Raw genomic sequence first — 25143 nt, 5'->3', positions numbered from 1 at the left:
CAGCCCTAGCAGATGAGACACTTTAGATGTTAAAGCTGCGAGCTTGGACTTCCTGATGTCAAAAGAGGGTAAAACCCAGATCTCCGTTTGTTGCTTTTGTTGCATAGTATGAACCAAAGGGCTCACATGGCCACCCTAAGCCCTTTGATTGTGTTTTAAAAGAAAACTTCTGGCAGTTCTCTCCAAGCAGAGATGTTGGTACCTGTCTTCACCCTAAGGATCCAGAGCCTGGCTCTGGAGCAGACAATGACTCCTGCTTTGCATTCTTCGATTACTGAATGGTAACACTCATGGTGGACGTGGAAAAAAGGGGGAATTCAGATACACCACAGTCCTTCCTATTTGTTAATTTAGAGATATTTTTAATTACTTTCTGTCTCTCCCACAGAGTTGAACCTGGAGTCTCTTATTTGTGCAAGTGTCTAGAATTGGACATTGATACCCTATAAATCTTTTGTGGGATCTGAGCTTCACCAGAGTGTACAGTGCTTTCTGTTCTGGGGGGGTCCTTACTATAGACTATTGTCCTTACTATGGACAAGGATCTGGATTTTAATTTACTCCCCATCAGGTTTTTCCTAAGTACTATAACACTGGAAAGACTAATTTATTCCACAGATGTATACCAGTAATTATCCTTTTCCTTTTCAATTCAGCTAATTCATGTGGCTTGACTCAGCGATGCTGAAAACTTCTGCAGGAGGCAGGGAGGAGCTGCTGTTTAGGTTCTTCGCTACCTCCCTGACTGGAACAGGCTGCTGCTCTGTCACCAGCTGACCTTTGCCTTAAAGACTGGTGCACTTTGCAAAGGTGCAACAGGGCTGGTCCTCTGTAATTTGATTTTTGTTTTCCATGGAAAGGCTGGTTTGTTTGCTTTGCACTTAAGGCCCGCGGTTTATTCAGGACTGTAAAACTCTTCAAAATCGCATATAAGTAAATATGTGGAAAACAAACAATGCTGAAAATTACTCTGGTCAAAAGTGAGGGACTACTTTTGTCTGAGGGACAGCAGAAAAATGTATCTTCTACTCTCCTAGTATCTTCTATGAGACTATGAAATCCTTATTTTGTAAAAAAAAAAACAAGTTAAATGTCTGTGTCTAAAAGAGTACTGTGCCTGACTTTCTGCTTCAGGCTGCTGTGAATGATATCAGAGAATGGTCAGTGTGTAAGCTTAAAGTCCCAGATTAAATTTTATTATTGGAAATTGCTTAAAACTGGAAATGTTGAATTATAAAACTGCGAAAGGTAGATGGCACAACATTAAAGAAATTAATTCCATAGTTTAGAGGTTCCTGTCTTGAGTCTCCTGACACAATCCTGATGTCCTTACTCATTTTGTTACTCCTGATTCATCAAAGCACTTAAACGCTTTAGATTTCAAAGGGATTTAAGCATAAGCTTGTTGATTCAACACTTTAATCAGAGAAAATCCTCACTAAATTCAGTAGGAAGTTTTGCCCTAAAAGACCTAAAGTTTCACTCTTTTTATTTATTTTTTTTTTTTTTATCCTGTATTTGAGTCTGCATAACTTGACATGGAGAATTTATTTGTTGCTACGCATTGCTACCTGCCCAAACCAGTTCTTTCACTGTGGCCATTTAATCTCTGGCTAGTAATATTAGTGGCAAGAGGAATTTAACAGAAGGGGTAGTGCTGGAGTAGGTGGAGACATGTTGATAATAAGGTTATAATAATGTGTTTCAGATCGTATTTAAATGCTAAGAGAAAACGCACACTTTTTCTTTATCCCCTTTTGAACTTTCTCTACCATTTAAACATCTTGGAAGTATAGCATGCCTTATTTTCTATAATTTTTTAGTTGCAAATAAAATTTTAGTGAAAAAACAATTATGGAAGCATGTGGGAAACACTTGGAGAAAACAGAATGGAGAATATACAGGACTATCCTGTATCTCCTTAGTCACCTGGCTGCTCCACAATTACTTTGTCTGCTGAACTGCAGCCCACTGGTGTAAGCACTCTTAGAAAATTTAGTGACTATGTAGTGAGCAATGAGTTCTACTGAAATTATGGTAAAACAGGGTTTCTCAACAGGCTTATGATAACTATTTCTTCTGGATTCCTTTGGTACAAGCCTGTTTGACTAACGTGTCTTACAAGTTAAATCTGTAGGACATCTTTTAGAGGCTGATGAGACAAGGAAGTGCACATTGGCAGTTCAGCTTTGCTCCCCGCTGTTACGGCACACTGCACCTTTCCTCTGCTTTCTAACCAAACAGAATGTGATCCAGCTTAATTTCTTTTTTTTTTTTTTATTGGAAACATACAAAGAGGCTGCTAAACTTCTTAGAGACGGGGCAGCGGCCTCGTGGGAAAATCACATTTTTGGAGATGCGCAGCAAAGAGAGAGCTGTTTTTGGAGGGCGGTGGATTGCTGAAGTGCGTAACGTGAGATGTGCAGCAGCCTTCACCTCTCACCGCTTTCCCTGCAAAGGGCAGGAAATCCCCCAAATTTTGCAAGGTGTCTCTTGCTTTACCAGACTTTTAAAAGTAAGTAACGACGTACTTGCCTTAATTTGCCACTGGGAAGAGTCTGAAAGCATGGCCCTGCTATTCCCACATAGCCCAACACCCTGGGAAGCAAGCAGCAGCCCTGGCTCACCCGAGCTCCATAATTCATAACCGTGCTTTTCATTATTCGGTTCGGCACTGTGCTCTCAGGGGGGGCGTTGATCGGGCCGGCATTGGCAGTCCCTCCTTTTGCTCGCCGCTCCGCTAGGCTCTCCCTTGGCAAGCCGGGGTTTTCCCGGCGCGCAGGCAGGCGCAGCGGGAAGGGGACTGCTGTTCTACAGGGGGTTTATAGCAGCAATCGAATTAACCCCCTCGGAGCGGGGAGCGGCAGAGCGCGGACGCGGCGGGCAGCGGAACGCTTCTGAGGGACCCGAGCGCGCGGCGGGAGCGGGCCCGCGCGCACCGCCTGAGCGGCTCCGTGTCCATGGCAACCGCCGGGCCGCCGCCGGCGCTGGAAGATGTCTGCCGGGGATCGGCGCGGCGCGGCCGGCTTCGCGTTCCGCCCTCTGCCCCAGAAAGCTTTCCCCTGCCTGGAGGACAAGGACATCCGGGACCGGCTCCTCAAATGGTGGGAGGGGGAAAGCCCTCTGCGAGAGGCGCCTCGGTGGGGAGCCGAGGGAGGCGGGCGGTGCTGAGGGCTGGGACCGCCAGCGCGCCCTGAGGCCGCCCGCTCTGGTGGCGGCAGGCCAGGGTCTCCCCTGCTTCCCTCTTCCCCGCCTTAAATTGGAATTTTCCTCAGCATTTTTCAGGCACGTAAACTGCCTGGCCCTTGTCTTCCAGGGCTAGCCAAGATGCACCTCAGCCTCGCAGCGCAGCAGCTGGGCTTTCCCCGCCTCTCCAAGGAGGGGCGGGAGCCGGTTATAAGCGAGATGGGCAAAAATGAAAAGTAAAAAAGTATAATTCTTGGTCAGAATAGTATTTTATGTAGTGTACCTGTGGAAATCTACAGAGTGGGTTAGTACCTATTATGTCTGCAAAATTTTTAATCTCATTTTATCGTTTCAGGTCTATGCAAGGCAGGATCACAGCACAAGCGTTTGGTTTTGACCAGCAGTTTAAACCCTATCAAAAGGATGAATTTGTTATGGTAGTTCTACGTTTTTATATTTTAGGTTGACATTTTCCCATTAAATTATAGCCATTGGAAAGCTGAGTAGCAGCAAATATTATAGCAGAGTTAGCGCGCTATTCGCTTTCTCACTGTCCCCTTAAAAGTAGGTGATTTAGGTGTGGTGCTCAAGACTTACTTTGTCGGTTAAATGTATTGTCCAGTACAAATATTTTAGTCTGTACTAATATTACTCTAAGAGGAAAGAATTTAGTAATTCAAGATTCCCAAGAATGGGAATCTGAACTGAATGCTGATCTTGGCCACTGCATTTAATGTTGGGAAGTCCACCCAGGGAGAGACTTTAAACAGTGTACATGCAGCTGGCACCTTGCTCACAGCTGTTACTGCTTTATCACAGTAAATACACTGTGCAAATAGATGTGCATATGCAGCACATATATGAAAATGCAAGAGTTTAAAGTTTATTGGATACCATTGCTTTACACTGGAATTTTGGGCTTTCAGCTTTCTGGGACTCAAGTCTTTTGCTGATTTTGTATCCTCCACTTTTGTTTTCTGCAAAGTCAAATGTGTTCATATGTTCGCAGACAGAAAAAAATAATAATCTGTGTTTTTAAAAAAACCCATGTTTTTAACATATGTTGTTTTAAAAACAACTCTTTGATTTGTTGTACATCTACTTTATATTATCCTGCATAAAGAATCCAGCCTTTTTCCATTTTAAAGAAATTCACGCAGAAGTACACCAATGTTTAATCTCCCACCGCTAAACATTTCAAATGATTGAAATTTACAAAATATGCATTTGCCTTCTCAATGCTTGTCTCTTTTTGAATGAAAAAATGTAAAAATATCACTATGAAATGATGAACTCTGAGTAGCTGTGAATTAATTGAGAACAGAGGGACCATTATGTTATATAGTCTGACCTCTGTATTACAGAGAGGTGGTAAAGAGATTTGGTGTTGCAGAAACTGAAAAATTCAGCATTTTCTTAGCAGCTTCTTCAATAATTATTTACTCTGCTTGTATGCATATATATATGTGTGGTTTTCTTAATCGGATTACCTATCATTTAAACTTGTCAGCCACCAATATTACTATATATGTCTCATTTTTTTAATTGATAAATCATTAAGATTGAATACTTCAAATCTTACTGTGGAACATATTCTCCATTCAATAACTTACGGATTTTTTATGCATCTGTTTATTAATTTTTGCGTGTCTCTACAGTTCTCCAAGCTTCAAATTTATTCACAAAATGTAAATTTGATGATCATATATAGGTGTTGGGTTTTTTTTACTTCAACAACATTGAATGCAGAGATAGAATTTTGTCATATTTTCTTCAATTTTCTGTACCTCTAAGGATTTCATGCAACCATTTTGTGTGTTGTTGGACTGAAAGTGCTTTACTGTAAATACTGCATATAAAAATGCATGAAGGTATCTTGGATATGTAAAAGACACTGGCTACACAAAGTTACAAACCCATGTATTTGGTAGCGTGATATTTAGTATCCAAACTGAAAGATCATACAGAATCTGCTTACTAATTGGACCCTTATAATTTGCTTTGGAAGTATCCAAGTCATTATAAATGATGAACTTATGTTCTACTTACTAATTGGATCCTTATAATTTCCTTTGAAAGTATCCAAGTCATTATAAATGATGAATTTATGTTTCATTTCACTAACTTGTATTCTCTTGTTTGAATATTATAGGCATTTTTTAATGATCAAAATGTGAACTCTAGCTTGAAGTTGCTCTCAGCTTCAGGACAATGGACTACATTGGGTAAATTTAGAATAGATTAATCTTAAATAAAAAGGTCTGTGTTGTAACTATTCTCCTCTAATTTACCATTTGTAATAATGACAGTTCTTACATGTGTATCTTTACCTGGTTGAAATATTTTAAAGAATGACTTCTACTGAAAAATAAGAAAATATTCTTACCTAGTTTGTTACTAAATTATCAGATGTTACACTTTTTTTCTTGACCCCTGCATCAATCCATAAACCAAGCTACTAGAATTGATTTTAATTAGTCTGTGTCTGTGAGAAAGGCACTCTTCTATAGAAGAGAGATCTGAGATTATTGCTCTGTTTCAAACTGAAGTGGAGAGAGCAGAAGATCAGATAGAGCACACTGCTGGGCTTGTGTAACTATGCTATCAGTACAAGAGTGTTCCAGGCAGGAAGAGCCCTGTCATAGGTTACTTTAGTTGCAATTGCCGTGTAAAGTTGACTTCTAGTTTGTTGCCATATCGTTAACTACTTACCACACTTGACTATGTCTGTAGATGGAGATAAGACACTAAAGGAAAATTACTAAAAGCAAACAGTACATGATTTTATGGCACTACTTTGAAATTGTATTTTCGATTATGTAAATGAAACACAATTTCATGTAAATTGCTTGTTATATTGTAATGGGATTTATACATAATGTGAATTCTGGTGATTTTCTTTAATAGGCATACATTGAAAGAGCACGGTGGGAAATCTTCAGTTCTTTTCATTTGTCTGCAAATACTTTACTGTGTGTAAATATTTAATGAACTTTGGGAGTTTTCTGCCTTTTCCATTTCAGTTCTCTGGAATTGGCATAGGTTTTCCCCACTATATACAGCAAGAATCCATTTTCCAAACATGGTATCCGGCTGTTAAAACAATTGAAATATGTAAGATGCAAAATATATCTCAAGTCAAGTCCCATGTCAGGTATCTCTTTTTCATTCTGGCAAGCAGAAATAAAATAAATGTATTTCAAACTATGGGTAAACCTTTTCCTGCTTTATGCAGGAATTTCTTTAGGCTATCTGTCTAGCCTAGGACTTGCCAGTCCCTGTAAGTGCAGGTCAGTAGGTTACATACCTTGCCTAAAGAGCAGAGTGTCCCTTGCCAAGTAGCCTCAGCTCAGCTCCTGATTCTGCTCAATCTTCTGCAGCACAGAAGTAATACATTTTGTTCTGAGGACTGGAAGGGTTCCCTTCCTAAATCCTGAACAGCTGGTATACCCCATTTGCTCTTAAAATTTCATCTTCCCATTCTTTGCCTATTTTTGGTGAGGAATGTTGGCACATTTTTCTATACTTAGTCTTCATGTGCATTTTTTGAAAATATAGTAAGAATTAGCTTTGAGTGGGAGGAGGTAAAAGATCATCTTCTAGTATTTTCTTCTTCAGACATGCTTGTATATTAATCCAAATACACTATTTACTTACAACTGTAGAGTAACTCTTTTATCATGTTCTTGAAAGAAAATACTAGAAATGGGATTATTTTACTTTTCAGAAAATATGAAGAAAATTAAATAATCTAGATTGATTCAAATATTTGCAAACAAAAATGCTAGGGTGGTTTTTTTTTTTTGCAGGGGGAAGAAAATTTGGGTGCATAATGTAAGTAGGATTTAGGTTCTTAGAAAACTCCCTTCTCCTCACTATGAGTTTGGGCAGAAAGTATTTATGGGCCCACAGAAAGATATCAACATTATATAAGCCATCAAAATAATATTATTTTATGAGAGTGTTTGTTTTCATAATCCTTTTTGTCTTTTCCAGGCTGTGGCCCCCTTTTACCTTCTCCCTAAGAATTTGTTTTTATTTTTCTTTTTAATTCAGCAGCATGGTTTCACTTTTATTTCTACCTCTTCTCTGTTACTTGTCTATCTCCTTTTCCTAAAACCTGTTTCTAAAAGTTACTACTTTTTTCCCCTATGTCTAATCTCATTTTCTATTTCTTTTGGCTGCTTTTCATCCTCACCTTTGTATTAGCAGACCATAATATCCTCAGTCTCCCTCTGTTAGATTAAAAGGTGGCATAGAACATGATGTCCCCCATTAAGGAATGCAACATGTACCTCCCTTCTCAGCTGCCCCACATGTTGGGATTCCTGGTGGAATCCCACAATAGTACATTGTCTCAAGGACTCCAGCTTTAACACTACTTGAAATACAACATTTTAGGTAAACAATACACAAGGGTATTCTCTAGTGTACTTAATCTGATCAGATTCTTAATGACCTATTCTCATACCACACTTTTTTGTCTCTTGTAGTAGTGATATTTTTTCCTCTCTTCCTGACTGCTTGGCAAAGTACCTGATAGTTCTGCCATGGGCTTTAAGCCCCCACCACACTTCCTTCATCTGTTACTCTCCTATTTAAAAAACAGAAGCAGCAAAAAGAACAAATTTGATGCATACCAACTTATGTCTTGAGATTTGTATTTTTAAATAGTTGCAGTGAAAACGTGTCGTTTTTCCTTGGACACATACTAGCCTTGCACCTGTCAGCAGTCTTGGGGAGGCAGGACTGTATCTGCTTAAGCTCAATTAACACTTGAAAAGATATCTTCAAAGGGATAGGGTTACTGTCTTTCTGTGCAAATAAAACAGTGTTTGCCTAAGGATTCTTGAACTGCCATATGTACTCGAAGCTCTAACGATTGCTGTCTTTGGAATGGGGTTTTAAAATCTGGAAGATAATCTTAAATCAGCAGGTTTTTAGACTAGTTATAGGTTATAATTTGCAAAAATTTTAGATGTCATTTGAACCTATAAATCGGCAACCTGCACCTTTTAATTTTGAAATACCATCTCTTTAGTGCAGAACACTGAATGTGTATTATGTATGTTTTATATAAACTGTTTTGTAAATAATAAATTGCAAGATGTTTCCCTGAGGTAAAAATCTTTCTTAAAATTTAGAGGAATTCTAAATATACCTAATTTGGGTTTTATCTGCCACATACTAGTTATGCAACGTGTTCATTTAAAAATATACTGGAGGCACAGATACTCCAGAGCTAGCTGTTATAAGAAGCTTAAACTGCTTCAGTACTTTTCAGCTTTGTTTTCCACTTGCAGAGTTCTCAAGGCATTTCTTCTTCCTATTTTATTGCTCGCTTTTACAGTATTATTAAAACAGGTTACTCTCTTCCAGGAAATTCTAAATCTGCAATTTCACATCTCACCTCTCAAATGGAGACTATTCTCCATTGTGTATTCTAGTGTATTTAAACCTTTCCATTTATAGTTTGGTTTTCTGAACTACTGAATAGATTACAAGGTTCTCGATTTATTTTGTTTTACTGATGAAAGTTTTTATAAAATCTTGTTTCAAAGCACAAGTGTGTCTCCTTTCCTCCCCCTCCCCCAGTAAAATCCTAACAATTTGAAGGCCTCTGAATAGCTCAGTTTCTTATACTTTGAGCTCAATAACTGGGAAAATGTAAGATGTCTCTGTTTTTCTTACGTTATTTAACATCTGATTTTTATTAGTCTTGACTCATGGAGGTTTTGATCCATAGGTCTTTACCAAATAATTTCTATGTTAGAGGCTGATTCAGCTCTTATTATATCTCTTATAAAATAAAAATCTTATCCCTGTGAAAGAAAGCTGGAGAACTGGAAGTTAGAAGAGTCTGAAAGTGAAGGGGTGGGAGGAAGCACAAATCAATCAATCAATAGCAGTCTGTGGTTTTTTTCTTAGGCTGTGTGGCTGCATGCCCTGGGTTTTTTCTGACTTGTGATTTTTGTTACATAGTTTGATTATTTTTTGATAGTCACTATGTGGACAGGTAGGACAATGTTCTATACCTTTTTTCTTTAATAAATGGTACCCTTTTTCATAGTCATACCTGCAGATGTGAAGCCAGGCCATTAGATGCCAAGCAAATCTGTAGCGAATCTCTGTAGCGAATTTTCTTTACATCACATTGGCCCAATAAAATAATTATGAAGTGTCTTGACAGTATTTTTAGCTTAAGCAGACACATTTTCAAGCCATCAGTTTGTAACGTCTTTTTAAGTATTTTCTTAGTGTTGCTGAGGCAGGTGGTACAGGCTGCCTGGTGTTAGATACCAAAATGCTAGCCCTAGTTAACCTATGAATAAGCAGTCTCCATGTAATAATGTATGGGAGAAATCCCAGAGAGGTTTTTCTGGGGGAAGAGAAATTTGTTATGCTACACTTGCAAAGACTAGGATGAGAATGAAATGACATTCTGGGAAGCATCATCCCTTTTTTGTCATGTTTCTGTTACTGAAATACTGCCATCAAGGATGAAATTTGAACATTTCCTAAACACTCATCTTTAGTGATCCTTCAGGTCAGTTTGTCAGGACAGCTAATTTTATCTTTAACTGTATGGTCAAAAGCCTTTTGATATTGTGATGTTGGTGACCGGTCTCCCATTAAGGGAACCTACAGCAGAGAAAACTCATGGAAAGATGTAATGCTGTGAATATTATCTCTGCTGAGGCACATTGCCCTTGTGTTGCATGCTCACCTGTGTTCATGCTCTCCTATGCTCCCATCTGCTGTCCAAAAGCACTTTGAAGGGTGTTCAGGGTGACTTGGAGATGAGCAGAGAATGTGTTCTAACATTTGGTCTGAACACTTGGACCAGTTGAGATCAGATGGAACTGGACTGAGTCCAAAGTTTCCTAAACATGGAATCAAATGCTATTTGAGATGCCATAAGTTATCCAACACCACACATACAGATTTGTAGATGTAACACTGTATATAAAGAAGATAAGTGCCCTTATGGGCTAATACCTCACTAAGGAAAATACTGTAGGGTATCTCAAATCCCACTAGATGTTTATCAGCAACAGGATCAAGCCTCGGATCACTTGCAAGCACAGAAAACAGAAAAATGATAGAAAAATGTACTCAGCACTTAATGAGTACAGAGATAATACTCCAGATTCATACAAAAGGTGTTGATAATACCTTTTTCATCTTCTGAAATAGCTGGTTAGTAAAGCTTACAGTAGCTACAGCATAACTTTTTAAGAAGTTCAGATATAATACTTAGCAAACCAAAAATTCATCAAGGCTGTGTTCACTTTGGGTTTTACTTTGTGGGGTGCTGTTAGCAGCTATTGACTTTTGTACTGCATCAGGCTGAATTTGGTATTTGTCCTCAGATTCTTTAAGGCTTAAGCTGTGGAATGTGATTTTCTAAGGGTGTGATCTAACATGCTGTTGAGTTCACACGGTGTTTCATCTCTCTCTTGTTCCGGCTGATAGTATTACCAACAGGGGGAGCAGACACATGAGCCTTAATGGAAAGTATCATTCAGATGAATTTAATGTTTTCTTTACGATTGTTTCTTTCTTAGCTTGCTTTGTTTTCTGAGAGACTCTGTGATTGAGTCATACTTATGTGATCTGAACTTTGTTTACAGAATATCCCACGCACAGCCATTTAGAGAAGTTGATTATTTCCACACTGTATCAAATTACTGTAAAACCACTAGTACATGGAAATTCTCCCATTTCAATTATTGCAAGAGACTTGGAGTGAAGCCTTCTTGTATATTGCAGGTTCCAAAGTAACAAAAATTGAAGCTACACTGGTGCCCTGTACAGAGATTTCCATGTCATTTTTTGATCGGCTCTACTCTGAAGGAATTGTTAGAGAAACTGGAGATATTGTAAAATGTTATGATGACTATTACGATGATATTCTCATCTCTGATGAATTAAGAAAGGTCAGTATAGCAATGTATAATTTCTTACAATTTTTCATATTCTATTAGGTACTATAAGGACACATTTTTTCAGTGGTTTGTTTTCTTTTTCTGACTATATGTATTTTCCATGGTAAAAATGGGCATTGAAATGAGTAAGGCATTGCAGTGCCTAAATGTGTGAAAGCAATGCTGGTTTCCAGGTGGACCCTTTTTCCTTTTTAGGTAGGAGAAAAAGGTAAAACCCTCTTCTGCTTGCCCTTGTCTCAAGTAGTCAGTGCTTAGTGGGGCGAGTGTGGGGAATGCAGCTACTCATTTGCCTAGGAGGGGAAAACTAGTGGTGCCAATGGAAAGGTTCTTTGATACGCAGAATTGTGGGTTCATCCAACCTTCCAGGTAGTAGATGAAATTGAATGTACTCGATTGATAGCTACATCCAGAAGCATTCCTGGTCAGGAATGCTGATGATATTGTATGTGAAGGCATTTAAGGAAAGTCATCTTCATGTCTTTTCCCTGAAACAAAGGAGAGAAAATCATGGGAAGGGAATTATTTTTCAGTGCACACTTGAAAAGGACTAAATATAACCCCTGAACAGGCCTGCAAAGTAAATCCTGTTTGTTATACTCCGGTGGAGGTGTCAGAGAGCAGATTATTCTGAAAAAGAATCTCTCTCTCAGTGGCACCTTCTTAATCAACGTGTCTTCCCTGTGTTTCTTTTTACTCCATAAGTAAAACAATTTTTATTTTTTTTTTACTTATGTTTGTTTAGCATTAGCAAAGCATAGTGTGGGAGAACTGGATTTTGCTCTTCCTTGTATATATAATCAACATAAGCACCTAATAATTATAGAGTTGCATTCATTTGCACTCGGCAAATCCTTTGAAGGCAATGTATTTGAACCAGTGACACTGGTTACAGGATGTGGCCTGAAATACTGGTCTGTCTTGTAAAGTTCTGGGAAAAGGAGAGAACTCAAGCTCATGTTTGAATTTCAGATGTGGTTTGTATCCTAGCAGTTCAAAATACTAAGTATTTATTTGTAAGTTGGATACATGTGAAATGTCTCTTGAAAATTAAGTGTATTGGATGTAGGAAAGTTAGAGGCAACATTTAAAATAAGAAATAATTGGAGTTTCAGTCTCTTTCCATTTTCCTTCCCTTGGAAACAATGTGTGTTTCTGCATTTGCAAGTTGAAGGATTCACATTTATTTGAAATAAGTGTGATTCCTACTTGTAAGACCTAAGATGGCAGAAAGAATTAAGAGTCAAAATCTTCCAGGAACGAAACTTCAGTCAAAACCTGACTGACTCAGCCAGCACCATGGGAGGGCAGACTGTAGGGGGCAGAAACTGTCTGCTGCTGTCAGGGTGGCCCTCTGCTGCAGAGCTCCACCATTCTTTCCTACCTGCCATGTCTTCTCTTGCTTCAAACCAAGAAGGGGGGTTGGGATACCTATGAAGTGGCCATCAGCAACAGTTTCTGCCCTGACCCCTTTTAACTCAGGTTGTGTAGTGATGGTATAAAGAGGGCCAGAGAGCAGTGAGCTAATGTCTGGCTTTCACCTGTTTGCCTGGGCTGGCATCTGCAGTTCAGCTGATGTGACTAGAAAGACTTGAAGCCGCACTAAGTTACAACTCCTGTCCACCCTTACCAGGGTGTCCAGTTGGGGCTAATCTAGCATGTCCTCTGTGTTCACATAATATTGCAGCAAAAGGCAGGTGAGACACATAGAGGCAGCTGGATATCATGTCTGGTTAATCCAGGCTGCAGATAAAGGCTTACTAGAGTCTGCACTAAAGAGTGGTGTGAGTTTGAGTGATCCCCCTGAGAGATCCTTGTGATTCCTTTACAAATATGAGATAACTGAAAAAGCGAAAGTAGGCAAAGTTATCAAAGACAAACTAAATGGCAGTAATTGACATGCCAAATCTTTTTCTTTGCCCAAAGAAGTGGTAAATGCTCCCACCCCTGGCAGTGTTCAAGGCCAGATTGGACAGACCCTTGGATGACCTTGTTTTATTGTGAGGTGTCCCTGCCCATGTCAGTGGGGTTGGAACTAGATGACCTTAAGGTCCTTTCCAACCCACACCATGCTATGAAATATAGGTAGTTCATTTTCAGATTGCTGACTGTTTTGTTAGCATGATGAGCAACAAACCAGTGAAAAACAACTCTTGAAAAGATCTTCCCTTAGGTCTTGTGGGCACACATCTGGCAGTGATTCTGATTTATATTATCTATAAATTTTGGACATAACTGTATCATTGGAAGAAGAATTTAGACAGGAGTACTTATTTATTTCCACCTCTATTGCATTTGTTTTATATGGACAGAAACTCTGTGACACACAGCAAAGTAGTTGCATTGTTTATAAACTTAAATAAGAAATTTTCATCTACTTGACCTCCTTGTTATTTTCTTGTTCCACAAGGTCTTGCTTCTGGAAGATTCAGACCATTATGACATATTCAGTCCATTGGATCGCCAGGAATTTCTGTTCTGTCTTTTTAAGCACCTTTGCATTGGAGGAACTCTTTGCCAGTTTGAAGATGCAGTTGGCCCATACTTAGAAACTACAAAAGCATTTTATAAAGACTTAGTTAGGTAAGTATCTCTGTGTTATACAGTTGCATATGTATGCACTGCATACATATGCATACACATAGATACTTTGTGTCAATTTGTGTAAGTTCATTTGCATTACTGCTTCAGGAATGGGGCTGTTATCTAATCAATCTGCAACCTTATTCGTCTTCAACTATCAAAACAATGTGTGACAGCGGTTGTAGTTCAGTGCCAAAATCTATGCAATTTTAATGGCATATGTGCCACATAAAACCTTTTCTTATATATATTGACATTGGTGTTTTATAATTCAATCCCATTTCAAGGATTTTTGTTTCTGTAATTATCTACTGAAAATACAGCATGGCACTGGAACCAGATTGTGTTCCTACTGTCACTGATAAATATCAACAATTAAGCCTTGGATGTATAGTCTTGGGCTACATTCAATTTGCTTTTGTCTTAGGATTTATAAATTGAGATGCTTCAGTCAAAATTTTAAGTTTTCTATATATTTTATTACAACTAATTATTTATTTTTTTTTAAAAGCATTTGGCTTTTGGTATTCTTTATTCCACAAATGCACTTCTTGCAGCATAAAGCTAAGGGTGATAGAATCATAGAATGGTTTGGGTTGGAAGGTACCTTAAAGGTCATCTAGTTCCCTGCACTGCTATGGGCAGGGACACGTTCCACTAGACCAGGATGCTCAAAGCCCCATCCAACCTGGCCTTGAACACTGCCAAGGATGGGGCACACAGAGCTTCTCTGGGCAACCTGTGCCAGTATCTCATTACTCTCCCTGGATGTTAACAGGACGGTTAACATGACACAGTGGACTTGACTTACACACATCTTCTTGGCAGGTCTGGTATATAGAATTATTTGGAATTTTATGTAATTTTTTTAATTGAGATTAGAGATGATTGATCACAGGTTCAAATTTGGGGAAAAGAAGGCTTTTTTCCCCCTGTTTTGATATATTCATATCCTGACTTCTCCAATTGACAAAATTCCTTCTTTCCTGATTAGTGGGAAATGGAATGTAGTTATCAGTTATGCAAAGACTCATTCCCAGCTGAGCTAATGGGAATATGAAGATCGTGAATGATACTACCAAATTTGATATTATATTATTATTTGCCACTCATAATAAGTATTTGTGGGATAGTAAAAAGAACAATATTAACCTGAACAATGGAAAACAATTGCAGACCTCTGAAATGAGAGATAGCACAAGAACTCTGCTAATACTAGGTGATGCACAGCAATGTACACTACAAAGGCTTCAAATTACTTCAAGTAGGAATTGCTATTTTTCTCCCTTCTCAGCTGTGTTTGGAATGGTGTGATGGCCAATTGCTATTTCATCTCCTATTTTAAGATTATACACATGCATATTAGGGAAAAAAATATGTAAGATGCATTCATCATTAAGTCTGTTCTTAAAATGTCTTTGGATAAACTTAAAACTTATGTCTGAACGAAGATACAGTGAAAGGATTAGAGCCAGTGATTCCTCATCACCTGAATATTTCTTTACTTCTGTAGCACTTGTGTATAGATCGCTGTATCCAAACTAAATATTTAAAACAAAATATTTGGCTGGTTTGGGGATTTTTTTGTAATACTTAACCAAAGCAACTTACAGATGTTTAATAACTTCTAAGTAGCTTTCAGATCTTTTTAATGGTCAGTACTTTTCAGGGTGCAAGTTGATTTAGTCACATGCTGTTCCCCAAGCTTATCAAAAATAAGTGATCAAAGTAGCAGTAGAATAGTTGATACTTTTAGAGAAACCACTGAAACTGAAATGGAATGTTAGTGATATTCCAAGAAGATGGTTTAGAAATAATGAACTTAGATTACTGCGTGTATGAGTTTGAATACTGTGATTAGTCACCAGAGCTTTCTTATCAGTCTGATTAGTTTTGATATTTCCATATCACATGTAGATGAAAATCAAGTGAGTTCCTCAGAAATACAGAATATGACATAAAAGGATCCATCAGTACTCCAACTCTACCCTCCCTTTCCTTTTAAACAGTGCACCGCACTAGGAACAGGCTGTTTGTTACTCTAATCTGTGGATTTAGTTGACTGCTTTGACTGCAGCTGTTTCTGCTCTTGTGTTGTTGAATTGACCTAGGACAAAGCACAAATCCAATCAGTTCCTCCACTCTATTGCTCCACTTTGCTGTTGAGTTGTTTTCTCCTCAACTTGTTCAAGTTTTGTGCTAAACCACTGCTTTTCTTTACCCCCCTATTCCCTTTCTTTTTCCTTTTCCTGATGTAAAATTTGGTGACAATGTCAAGTAGTACTCATCACTTAAAAAAAATTAAGAAATCTGCCAAACCCTTCCCAACGATTTCAGGCTGCTTTCAAGGTTTGCTTTTTCTATACCCTCAACTTGTTTCCTATTGGCCCTTTATATATTTCTGTGATTTTTCTCATGTGCTGCTACTTCTTTCCAGAGCCATTCCTCTGTTGTTTTGGTAAGTGTTTGGGTGTTTGGTTGCTTGTTTTCCCAATTGGCAGCTTGCTTATTCTCCTGAGTTCTGAAGTACATCTACTCAGTACATGTGACATAACTGATCTTCAGTATCTACCTGCCACGTGTCTCTCCATTTCTGTGTTTATAAATGCCTGCTGGTTTCTCACTGTCAGTGGAGGCGGCATTAACACTGACTACCAGTTGAAAAAGAAACTCACAATTTAATGAAATCTTTCTCTTGCTCCTTTGTTACTACTGGACCCGTGGGAAAAGCTTTTGATCTTGACATTTTGGACTTTCCCTCCCCTTCACAATCACTGTTGTCTCTTGCTTTGTCTCATTTCTACCTGCCCCCAATTTATCCAAAATGATGTTGCTGTTTTATTACCACCATCTCGAGAGAAAAGGCCAGTGAAAGCATAAGCAATGCAGCCCTGAAGAGGGACACTCATGCCACAGCCTTTATTTCTAATTTCTAGTCCATGCTGTGCACTGTTACTTCCTTTTTTGCACAAATTATGCCAGAAAACAAAGCAATGACAATTATTTTATTATGGCCTCTTATTTTCAGTGAGCAATTGCTAAGGAGATCAGTGATCTCTTAAATTCTAGTTACCAAACAGATCACCTTCAAATTTCTGTTGAATACCAACTATTCTTTAAATAATTCTTTTTTTAGACTGCTGTCCTCCATCTGTTTTCTTTTCATCTTGGATTGCAACTCCATTGGATAGTTTGTACTTATTGTAGAGTGGTATTAAATATTTCTCATGGTATTAAAAATTCTGTAAAATGTACTCTTCTTAAACTTTAATTTTTATGTCTTGAGGGCTCCAAAGCCTTGGTGAAAACCAAATGGATAGTCCAATAATTACTAACTGCTAACTGCATTGAAAAATTAGCCCCCACAGATGAAATATATCTAAGTGATATGGTTGTATAGGTATAAAACATCCCTGTTTGCTTCTGTAACAGTTTTCCTATGGAAAAGAGCCTTGGCACACATCCACAAAAGTGTCGTTGGTGCTTGGGAGTGGCAGACCTGGTACAGGTTTCCCCCCACTTCTCTTACAGCCTTTTCTCTGGCCTTTCCTGAGTTCTAACTCGAAGGTGCAAGTGTTCAAAATAGTGACAAAAGATTTAAGATTTCATTTTATTAAAGCAGGTCCATGTGTAGTGCTTTATTATGAAAGAATGCAACAATCTTTTGAAATTAACCCTTCTGGATATTTTACAAGCCCAGCTGGGGACTTCCAAATACAACTGTTAAATGGCAGACATTTTCTCCTTTGTAAAAAGAGTAACAATTCCTTCCTAGTGAATTAATACACAACCTGTAGTCTCTTACAAATCCAGTAGTGATTAGTCTGTGACCAGTTGAATTCATACAAAACTTAAGTGTCATAGAATCATAGAATAGTTAGGGTTGGAAAGGACCTTAAGATCATCTAGTTCCAACCCCCCTGCCATGGGCAGGGACACCTCACACTAAACCACGTTGCCCAAGGCACTGTCCAACCTGGCCTTGAACACCACCAGGGATGGAGCATTTACTACTTCTTTAGGCAACCTGTTCCAGTGCCTCACCATCCTCACAGTAAAGAACTTCTTTAACCTGAACTTATCCTGTTTAAGTTTAAATCCATTACCCCCTGCCCTATCACTACAGTCCCCAATGAAGAGTCCCTCTCCAGCATCCTTGTAGCCCCCCTCCCGATACTGTAAGGCTGCTATGAGGTCTCCATGCAGCCTTCTCTTCTCCAGGCTCAACAGCCCCAACTTTCTCAGCCTGTCTTCATATGGGAGGTGCTCCAGCCCCTTATCACTCTCATGGCCCTCCTCTGTACTTGCTCCAACAGCTCCATGTCCTCCTTATGTTGAGGACACCATGTCTTGTCATAACTTGCATAACCTAAATAATTTCAACATCCTTGTCATAGTATTTTGGTTTAGTTAAAATACATCTACATGACAAAAACTTGTTAATTAAAATATAATCTGCCAATCTTTGTTGCTAAATCTTATTTTCTGAACTTAACCACTGATTTTTCTGGCAGTGTCTCTCCATGGTGACAGCTGCTGCAGTATCTTGTAGTCATTGTCCTCTTCTCCTTCCTTCTGTGCCATCTCCATGCCCTTTTCCCCATAACAAATGAGTTTATTTAAAGAATTGTTATTTTAATGATTAAAAGCCTAATAAAATATTGCCTGTAAGGTTAAGATATAAATAGAACCCAAAATTAATTGAGAGACCATGAGGAAGTTTGCCCTTCATAAAAGGAGAATAGATGCACGTTAAAATGATGAATGAACCACCATATTTGGTTAATAGTTTAGAAGTTAACAATTTGAAAGAACAAAGTGGGGTATGAAGGCTATTTTTAAGGCAACACTATCCTCAAGAGGACAAGGTAGTGTTTTCTAAAACCTTTTAGAAAAAAAAGTAAAGAAGAAATAAAGCAAGTAAGTTTGTCAGAGGCAACATCCTGGTTTCTCTCAAGTCAGCAAGGGAAGACTCATCTGATTTTGGCAGATACGTTCTTTTGCCTTAAGAAGTACTAAAAATAAACAGTCTGAAAAATGACTTACAGGAAGCTAACCATAAGGGGAAAATTTCTCAAGGCAGTAGACTAACTAGGAAGCCTTGCTGTTTGTCACCCCTTACTTTAGTATCCTAGATACATAGAACATAAAAATTAAAAAGCCAGAAACTCCAAACAGGAATGTGAAGCTGGAGTAACTTAAATGCAACTGTATCTTTTGGGGTGGTGATACATGGTAGGAAGTGCTGATCCCATTTATATACCCCCTTTATACCTTGTCCTGAAAGTTGTCACTCCTTCAGCAGAGATGGTTAAAGACCTTCTGAACTGCTGTGGTTTACAGCCTGATAGGTTAGCATAAACTGACATCCCTGTTAGTTTATCTTAATATGCTGGTCTGTAAACTGCAGCTGAGTCATAAGCCTGTTGAGCTGTTCCTGCTGGGAAGGCAGTGCTTTCCGAGGGGTAGTAAAGCAGACAACGGGGGTCAGTATAAGCTTCAGCAATGCTGTCTCAATCCACCGTTGAGTATACCAACATGCCAGCTGCAACAAAAAGTTCTGAGAAAGCCTCCTTACTGACTCACCACAGGAAAGATCAACTCCACAGTAGAGGCTTAATTCATACATGACTGTGTCATTACTCTACAGATGAAATCAGTTAATCAGAGAGTCAATTTCTTTTATTAGTTGGAGAGATTGAATCAGCAAAGGTGATGTTGGTTAATTTGGGGTTTGCTCCTATAAAAAGAAGCTTTGCGAAAGCAGTGGTAGTAGGGGACTGCTGTCGCAGACAGCTTTGAGCTGGTGTGGTGTAAACTGGGCTGTGTTTAACACACATACTCCAGCAACTGGGCTATATTGGGACTTTCTTGGGAACTGAACCTGTTTGTGACAAGGCAGATTTTGAGCTATGCATTTCTTGGAACTGTGCAAGTTTGGCATTTATAAGGCTCAACTGCTCCACAATGCATTAATGTAAATAGGGATCTGTAAAATGAGATAAATTAATAGAAGTTACATGATGTAATTTATGAAGAAATGTAAACATCACTTAAACCAGACCCAAGGAAAAATTACACATTTAAAAATGCTTAAGTATAAGATATGTTGAGATGCCTGGATGTTTGCAATAATATCTTAATGTTATTAGTGATGGTGATGCAAGAAATGGCAGTCTTCACAACAAACAGTCTAGAAATGTAAAAAACTCAGAACTAATACCATCCTTAGTTGCACAGCTATCTATATATACAACATTCCAAAGGAGGAAAAATGAGCCCAAACTATAATTCAACATTAATTCATAATGAGCTAAAGTCTGGATTTCTTCACCCATACTGCTGCTAATTCTTGTGCTCTGTATTAAGATGCAGTTCACTGGGTTGTGGGTTTTTTTTTTCCTTAAAGAATATGTGAAAAGATTTTCACAAAATGTTTAGCTGGATAACTTCTCATAGCTATCAAAATGCAAACTTTATATTGGAGTCATCTGGGCCTGGCTAATACTGCTGTGATTTAGTAGCTGAAAACAATAGAGCCAATTCAGCTGACAAGACACATTCAACGGTTTTCAGTAAGATGTCAGGATATCCATGTTGTCTAACAGTGGCCAGCACTGCTTTCCTGGTCAACGTGACATGAGATGAATTTTAACTATTGATCTGGATCAAATTTGAGCAAGAACACAATGCATGCAATAAAAAAGTATTTATTAAATGTAGTATTTAATAATCAGTGCTTAGTGTGTGTATTAAGTATATTATTTCCCAGTGTATGTGTTAAGTATGTATTATTCCCCTGTGTTTCAGTGTTCAAAAGAATCCTGAAACAAAAGAAATAAGCATTATTTCTACAGTCTTCAGAGTGTCTGCATATGTAAGTATTAGTAATTTTTGATACAAGACTTTACTGGAAGTAACATGCATAACATGAAGATACACAAAGAAATCATAATATTCCATATTTAAGGGATATTTTTCCATAGTTGTTATTTTTTATTCGTTAACTCTTTCCCTGATCCCATCCTGTTTTCTCATCCCCTTACTAACTTTTCATCAATAGCCACTAAGGTTTTATTTTTACTCACTAAAAATAGGTTTACTGGATTACACTAGAAGTTATAATAGTCACCTATAAACTAGTTTGCGGAAAAAAAAAAACCACCAAAAGGTCTGAGTAATTCTGAGTTTAGATCTACTTGAGATAGCAGTGAGGATTAAGAATCCACTCTTGACTTTGTATAGTTCTGATTTTAGGAATCCTGCTAGAGCTTTCAAAATAGCTTGTGTCGCATCTGTTTCTGTAAAGACTTCAGGGAAGTTTAGCATGCAGAAAGGCTGGGGTTGTGAGATGACTGCTCACCTCTTGTTCCCTCCCTTGTCAAGTCTCATTCCTATCTGTTTCTCTTGCAAAATCATACATTTACCATCAAGATAAGTCTGAGAACTGTCTGCTTGTTTACTAGATTCAGTGTATCTGTCATTTAAGTGTTACAGTAGGATGAACTCCTCCAAATTCTTCTTGAGTAACCAGAGTATGTAATAATTAAATGTCAGATAATGTACCTGCTTTCAAAAGAACTAGCTGATGTCATTTCAGGCTGCACAGACTTCCCTGTAAGCTGTCAACAGTGCAGTTGTTCACCTGTGGGTCATGGTCTGTTAAGTTTTATGTGTGATTCATAAAAGGCTTTTGAAAGGTTTTTGAAAATAAGCACTTTATGGAAGTAGCAAAACTTACCTTTCTTCTAGGTTGCAGACTGTAATAAAAACAAAGTAAGAAAGCAAAACACTGGTAACTTGGTGGTCTTCTATTACTACTGTTGCCTCCCCATCAAATCAAATGTATTGATGTGAACTTTGCAGATTTTTATGCCTATGTAGATGAATAGTATTTTTCAAGAGTTTCCCTGTCTTTGCCATACCTTAAAAATCATCAGTACGAAAAAAAAAAAAAAAAGAGGAAAGGAGAAGAGGAGAAAAAGAAGAGAAAAAAAAGAGTAAGAGGAGAAAAAGAGAAGTGAGGAAAGCAAGAGGAGAGGAGAGGAGAGGAGAGGAGAGGAGAGGAGAGGAGAGGAGAGGAGAGGAGAGGAGAGGAGAGGAGAGGAGAGGAGAGGAGAGGAGAGGAGAGGAGAGGAGAGGGAGAGAGGAGAGAGAGGAGAGAGGAGAGAGAAGACAGATTTTGGCAACTTTTTGAAATAAAACCATGGATGGACAACAGAAAATCCAGTGTAAATCCAGAGCAGGCTCTTCTCCTTGTGGCCCTTGGGGAAAACTGGGCTTTTCTGCACATTCTGAAAATTTGTGAGATAAAGGAGAGTTGTGAAATTCTGGTTTCCATTAAGGAACATCCTGAAGAATTTTCTCTCAGAATAGAGAAAGGCTTAAAAGGGTATGTCTAGATTATGTGGTAGCTATGTGGATCAAAGTTCTTTAAACCCTACTTGGAAATTACAGGAAGGGCACCTACTGGAGCACAAATGTCATGCTTGTGATGAAAAGTAGATTTAGTTTTTGGCTTCTTCTGGTAAATAACTGTAGAGTGTGTTATTATAATATGAACGTTCATATGACAATTTTTAAAACTGCTTATTGCCTTGGTTTGTATCTGAAAGAAATGGTCATGCCCTCTTAGTCTGACAGAAATAATAAAAAGCTCTTCTGGTCAAAGTGACTTGAGCTGCTGAGAAACCAGAACACACATTTTTGCAAGCTGGATTGATTAGTGGACAAATATATATACTTGCATATTTGCACAAGTACAAATGGAATTGGAGATTAAGAACTGTATGTAACACAACCCTGAATACCATCCCTTCCTTTTCATTTTGTTCTTAAGCTGTGGCTAAGAAGCCCTTGTGTTGGAAACAATATCTAAAAAAGGCTGCTATAGAGATGTAAATATTTCCAGGTATTAAGGTGTAATTATACATGTCTGCAGATCCATTTAGCATCACAACCTGATAGACCTGAGCATCACAAGAGAAAGAGTTTTAAATCTTTTGTCCAAGTACTCTGTGGAACTCCAAATACCCCTTAGAACTTTGGGGCTTGCATATAATGAAAGAGTTTCTTGAAACGCCTCATCACCAGAACCCAAACTGACATCGGTCAATTCCATAAGGACTGCAGGAAGTGGATCTTCAGTAGCAATGGGAAAATGTTTAACTAGCAACCACATCTTGACATTGGTCTTCTCTTGCTCCTTTTCCAGTCTTGTGCATGAGCTTAGGCTAGTTATGGATCAAGGCCCAAAGGCATTGCAATGCTGACTACTGTAAAAACTTGCAACTTGCTCTCCTTACTGCACTTGAGAATCCACTGTTTGGTTTACATGTATCCCTAGAAAACACCTCTAGAGAGCCAGGCATCTTAAAATTGGAGCTACAGAGCTAGTGTGCTGGGTTGCTTAAAAGCAGCATGCTATTTCTAGCTTGCAGAATTTGACTACCATCAGAAAATGCTGTGAATAAGCATTGTCAAATCTACTTGTCTTAAACAATGCTTGTATAGTGGTGCATACCTTAATTTAATATTTAGGATTTTGAATAGTCCCCCAAAGGGAGATACCAGAACATACAGAAGGAAGATCATCCTCTTTGAAACACCAGGAGATAAAACGGGGTGTCAGTAACAGCTACGGGATAAAATTCACCATAAAAAGTAGCTCTTGGGGTATAAATAGGAACCCAGACCTTTTCCTTCTAAGCTGAGCCTTAACCTTGGAGAGATGTTACACTTTGCATGTTTCCTTGGTCCAATAAAAGATGGATTGTTTTATGCAAACAATGTTCTTCAACAAAAGAACGTGTGAGATGTGCCTCTAATATGGAATAGTCATTGATCTGGGAGTTCAAAATATTCCTGGAGAACATAGACAATACATGCAACGTAGCTATTTCCCTCAGGCGGAAAAGTGGAGCAGAACCTGTATTTTTTCAACTGCTGTATGAAGCTGTTGGGGAGCAGGAGATATTCATGTTCTAAATGAAAGGTGTCAGCCATGCATTTGTTGATCTTTCAGATGTTCAATTACCAGACTAAATGTAAACCCTCCAAAATTCCCCCCATGTAGTCATTGGATCCCGACTGGATTAGGGGCGTGTGTCACGCTGTGCTGCCCTATCAATGCTGAAGCTTTTTTTGACACGTGCAGATGTAGGGCATGAAAATAAAGAGCCCAGTTCTTGCTTTGGTTGTCAGCTCAACGTGGTTATTTCAGAATGAGGATCTGGGAGCAAGGTGCTGTGCCTAGACTCCCTCCAGACCCTTTCTGAGGACTGGCATACAGAATGTTTTCAATAACGGTTCAGAGTTGTTAGTAAGAGCTGTAATGAGGGCTTTTCTTAAACACAAACATTTGAAACTGAACAGATGCAGTAGCAAATGTTCAGTGAAAAAGAAGTACTCATAGACTCTTAGAATGGTTTGGGTCGGAAGTGACCTTAAAGCTCATGCAGTTCCAACCCCCTGCCACAGGCAGGGTCACCTTCTACTAGACCAGGTTGCTCAAAGCCCCGCCCAACCTGACCTTGAACACTGGCAGGGATGGGGCAGTCACAGCTTCTCTGGGCAAACCTGTGCCAGTGTCTCACCACCCTCACGGTGAAGAATTTCTTCCTGATATCTAATGTAAATCTCCCCTCCGTCAGTTTAAAGCCAGCTTTACAGAATTACTTTTTTTTTTTTTTTAGCTTATAGAGCAGCTTTATGTATTGAGTTCCTAAATCTGTTTCTTTTTAAAAGGAAACACGATTGGATCATTATATCATCTGTATTTCAGGCTCTAATTGTGTAAACACATGCTTACATGTTTACTTTTATATTTTACATTTTATATTAATTTTACATTTACCTCAAGGTAACTGGAACTATTCAGACAGAGCAACTGTGCACTTTGTAGTGCCAAGATCCTCATGGAGACATAATGCTGCTGAAATAAACCATGGTGTATTTATTTTATTCTGCCATGAAATAAACCGTTACAATTGGAAGAAAATGATAATTTCAGTTAGATTTTATGAACTTCCCATGGGTATCCACGTTGTCACTAATACTGTGGTTTTTTCCCACTCCCTCGCAGGACATTAATGGCCTGTGTTACCCTTCAAGCAAAAGCCACAATCAGACTTTTGCCTACCTGGTTGTGGACTCCTGCAAGCGGCACGTGAACACTCTGTATCACAGCTTCGGTGGAGGCTTGTTTACAGACTAGTTACAAACCCGACCGTCCTCTGGTGTTACAGTGCAGGTAGGAACTGCCCAGTTGCCCGGCGAGGAGGGGCCGCTCCTCAGTTACACGATGTGACTGCGGTTAGTGATAAAAGGCTCTCTGTATTTAAGAAGCATAGTTCTTGAAGCTGTTTCTTCGGCAGTTTTGTCACATCTCCCTTCACCCGTCTGATCTAATAAAAGCTTCTTCTCTAGA

At 38.7% G+C, this 25143-nt stretch overlaps 1 protein-coding gene and 1 long non-coding RNA gene across 4 annotated transcripts in view; one reads left to right on the top strand and one right to left on the bottom strand.

Annotated features, from left to right (window-relative positions):
- Window positions 1-2859, bottom strand: part of LOC136014012 (uncharacterized) — a 10881-nt gene extending 8022 nt beyond the window's left edge. Inside the window, exon 1 of the long non-coding RNA XR_010612479.1 lies at window positions 2628-2859. This is a non-coding gene — a long non-coding RNA (uncharacterized LOC136014012). The remainder of the gene's footprint in view (window positions 1-2627) is intronic.
- CFAP300 (cilia and flagella associated protein 300) lies at window positions 2436-25143 on the top strand. Of its 3 annotated transcripts, none has more exons than XM_065678704.1 (7): window positions 2436-2515; window positions 3542-3623; window positions 5339-5411; window positions 10960-11126; window positions 13543-13715; window positions 20526-20592; window positions 24799-25143. In XM_065678704.1, the coding sequence occupies exons 2-7, from the start codon at window positions 3546-3548 to the stop codon at window positions 24928-24930; spliced, it is 690 nt and encodes a 229-aa protein (XP_065534776.1). In that variant the 5' UTR covers window positions 2436-2515; window positions 3542-3545; the 3' UTR covers window positions 24931-25143. The 3 variants fall into 3 exon arrangements, with proteins under 3 accessions (XP_065534776.1, XP_065534775.1, XP_065534774.1); XM_065678702.1 differs by lacking the exon at window positions 2436-2515 and adding an exon at window positions 2870-3104; XM_065678703.1 differs by lacking the exons at window positions 2436-2515; window positions 20526-20592 and adding an exon at window positions 2867-3104.

This window comes from Lathamus discolor, chromosome 4 (assembly GCF_037157495.1).
Source record: "Lathamus discolor isolate bLatDis1 chromosome 4, bLatDis1.hap1, whole genome shotgun sequence".
Taxonomy (NCBI): Eukaryota; Metazoa; Chordata; class Aves; order Psittaciformes; family Psittacidae; genus Lathamus; species Lathamus discolor.
Note: the sequence above shows the minus strand (reverse complement) of the source record. Positions and strands in the feature narration are given on the sequence as shown.

Excerpts from the sequence above, each read along its gene's own strand:
- CFAP300 (XM_065678702.1), top strand. The coding sequence starts at position 2,995 with ATGTCTGCCGGGGATCGGCGCGGCGCGGCCGGCTTCGCGTTCCGCCCT. Across the intron at positions 3,105-3,541 it reads CGGGACCGGCTCCTCAAATG|GTCTATGCAAGGCAGGATCA; the intron begins GTGGGAGGGGGA and ends TTATCGTTTCAG. Across the intron at positions 13,716-20,525 it reads TTTTATAAAGACTTAGTTAG|TGTTCAAAAGAATCCTGAAA; the intron begins GTAAGTATCTCT and ends CCTGTGTTTCAG.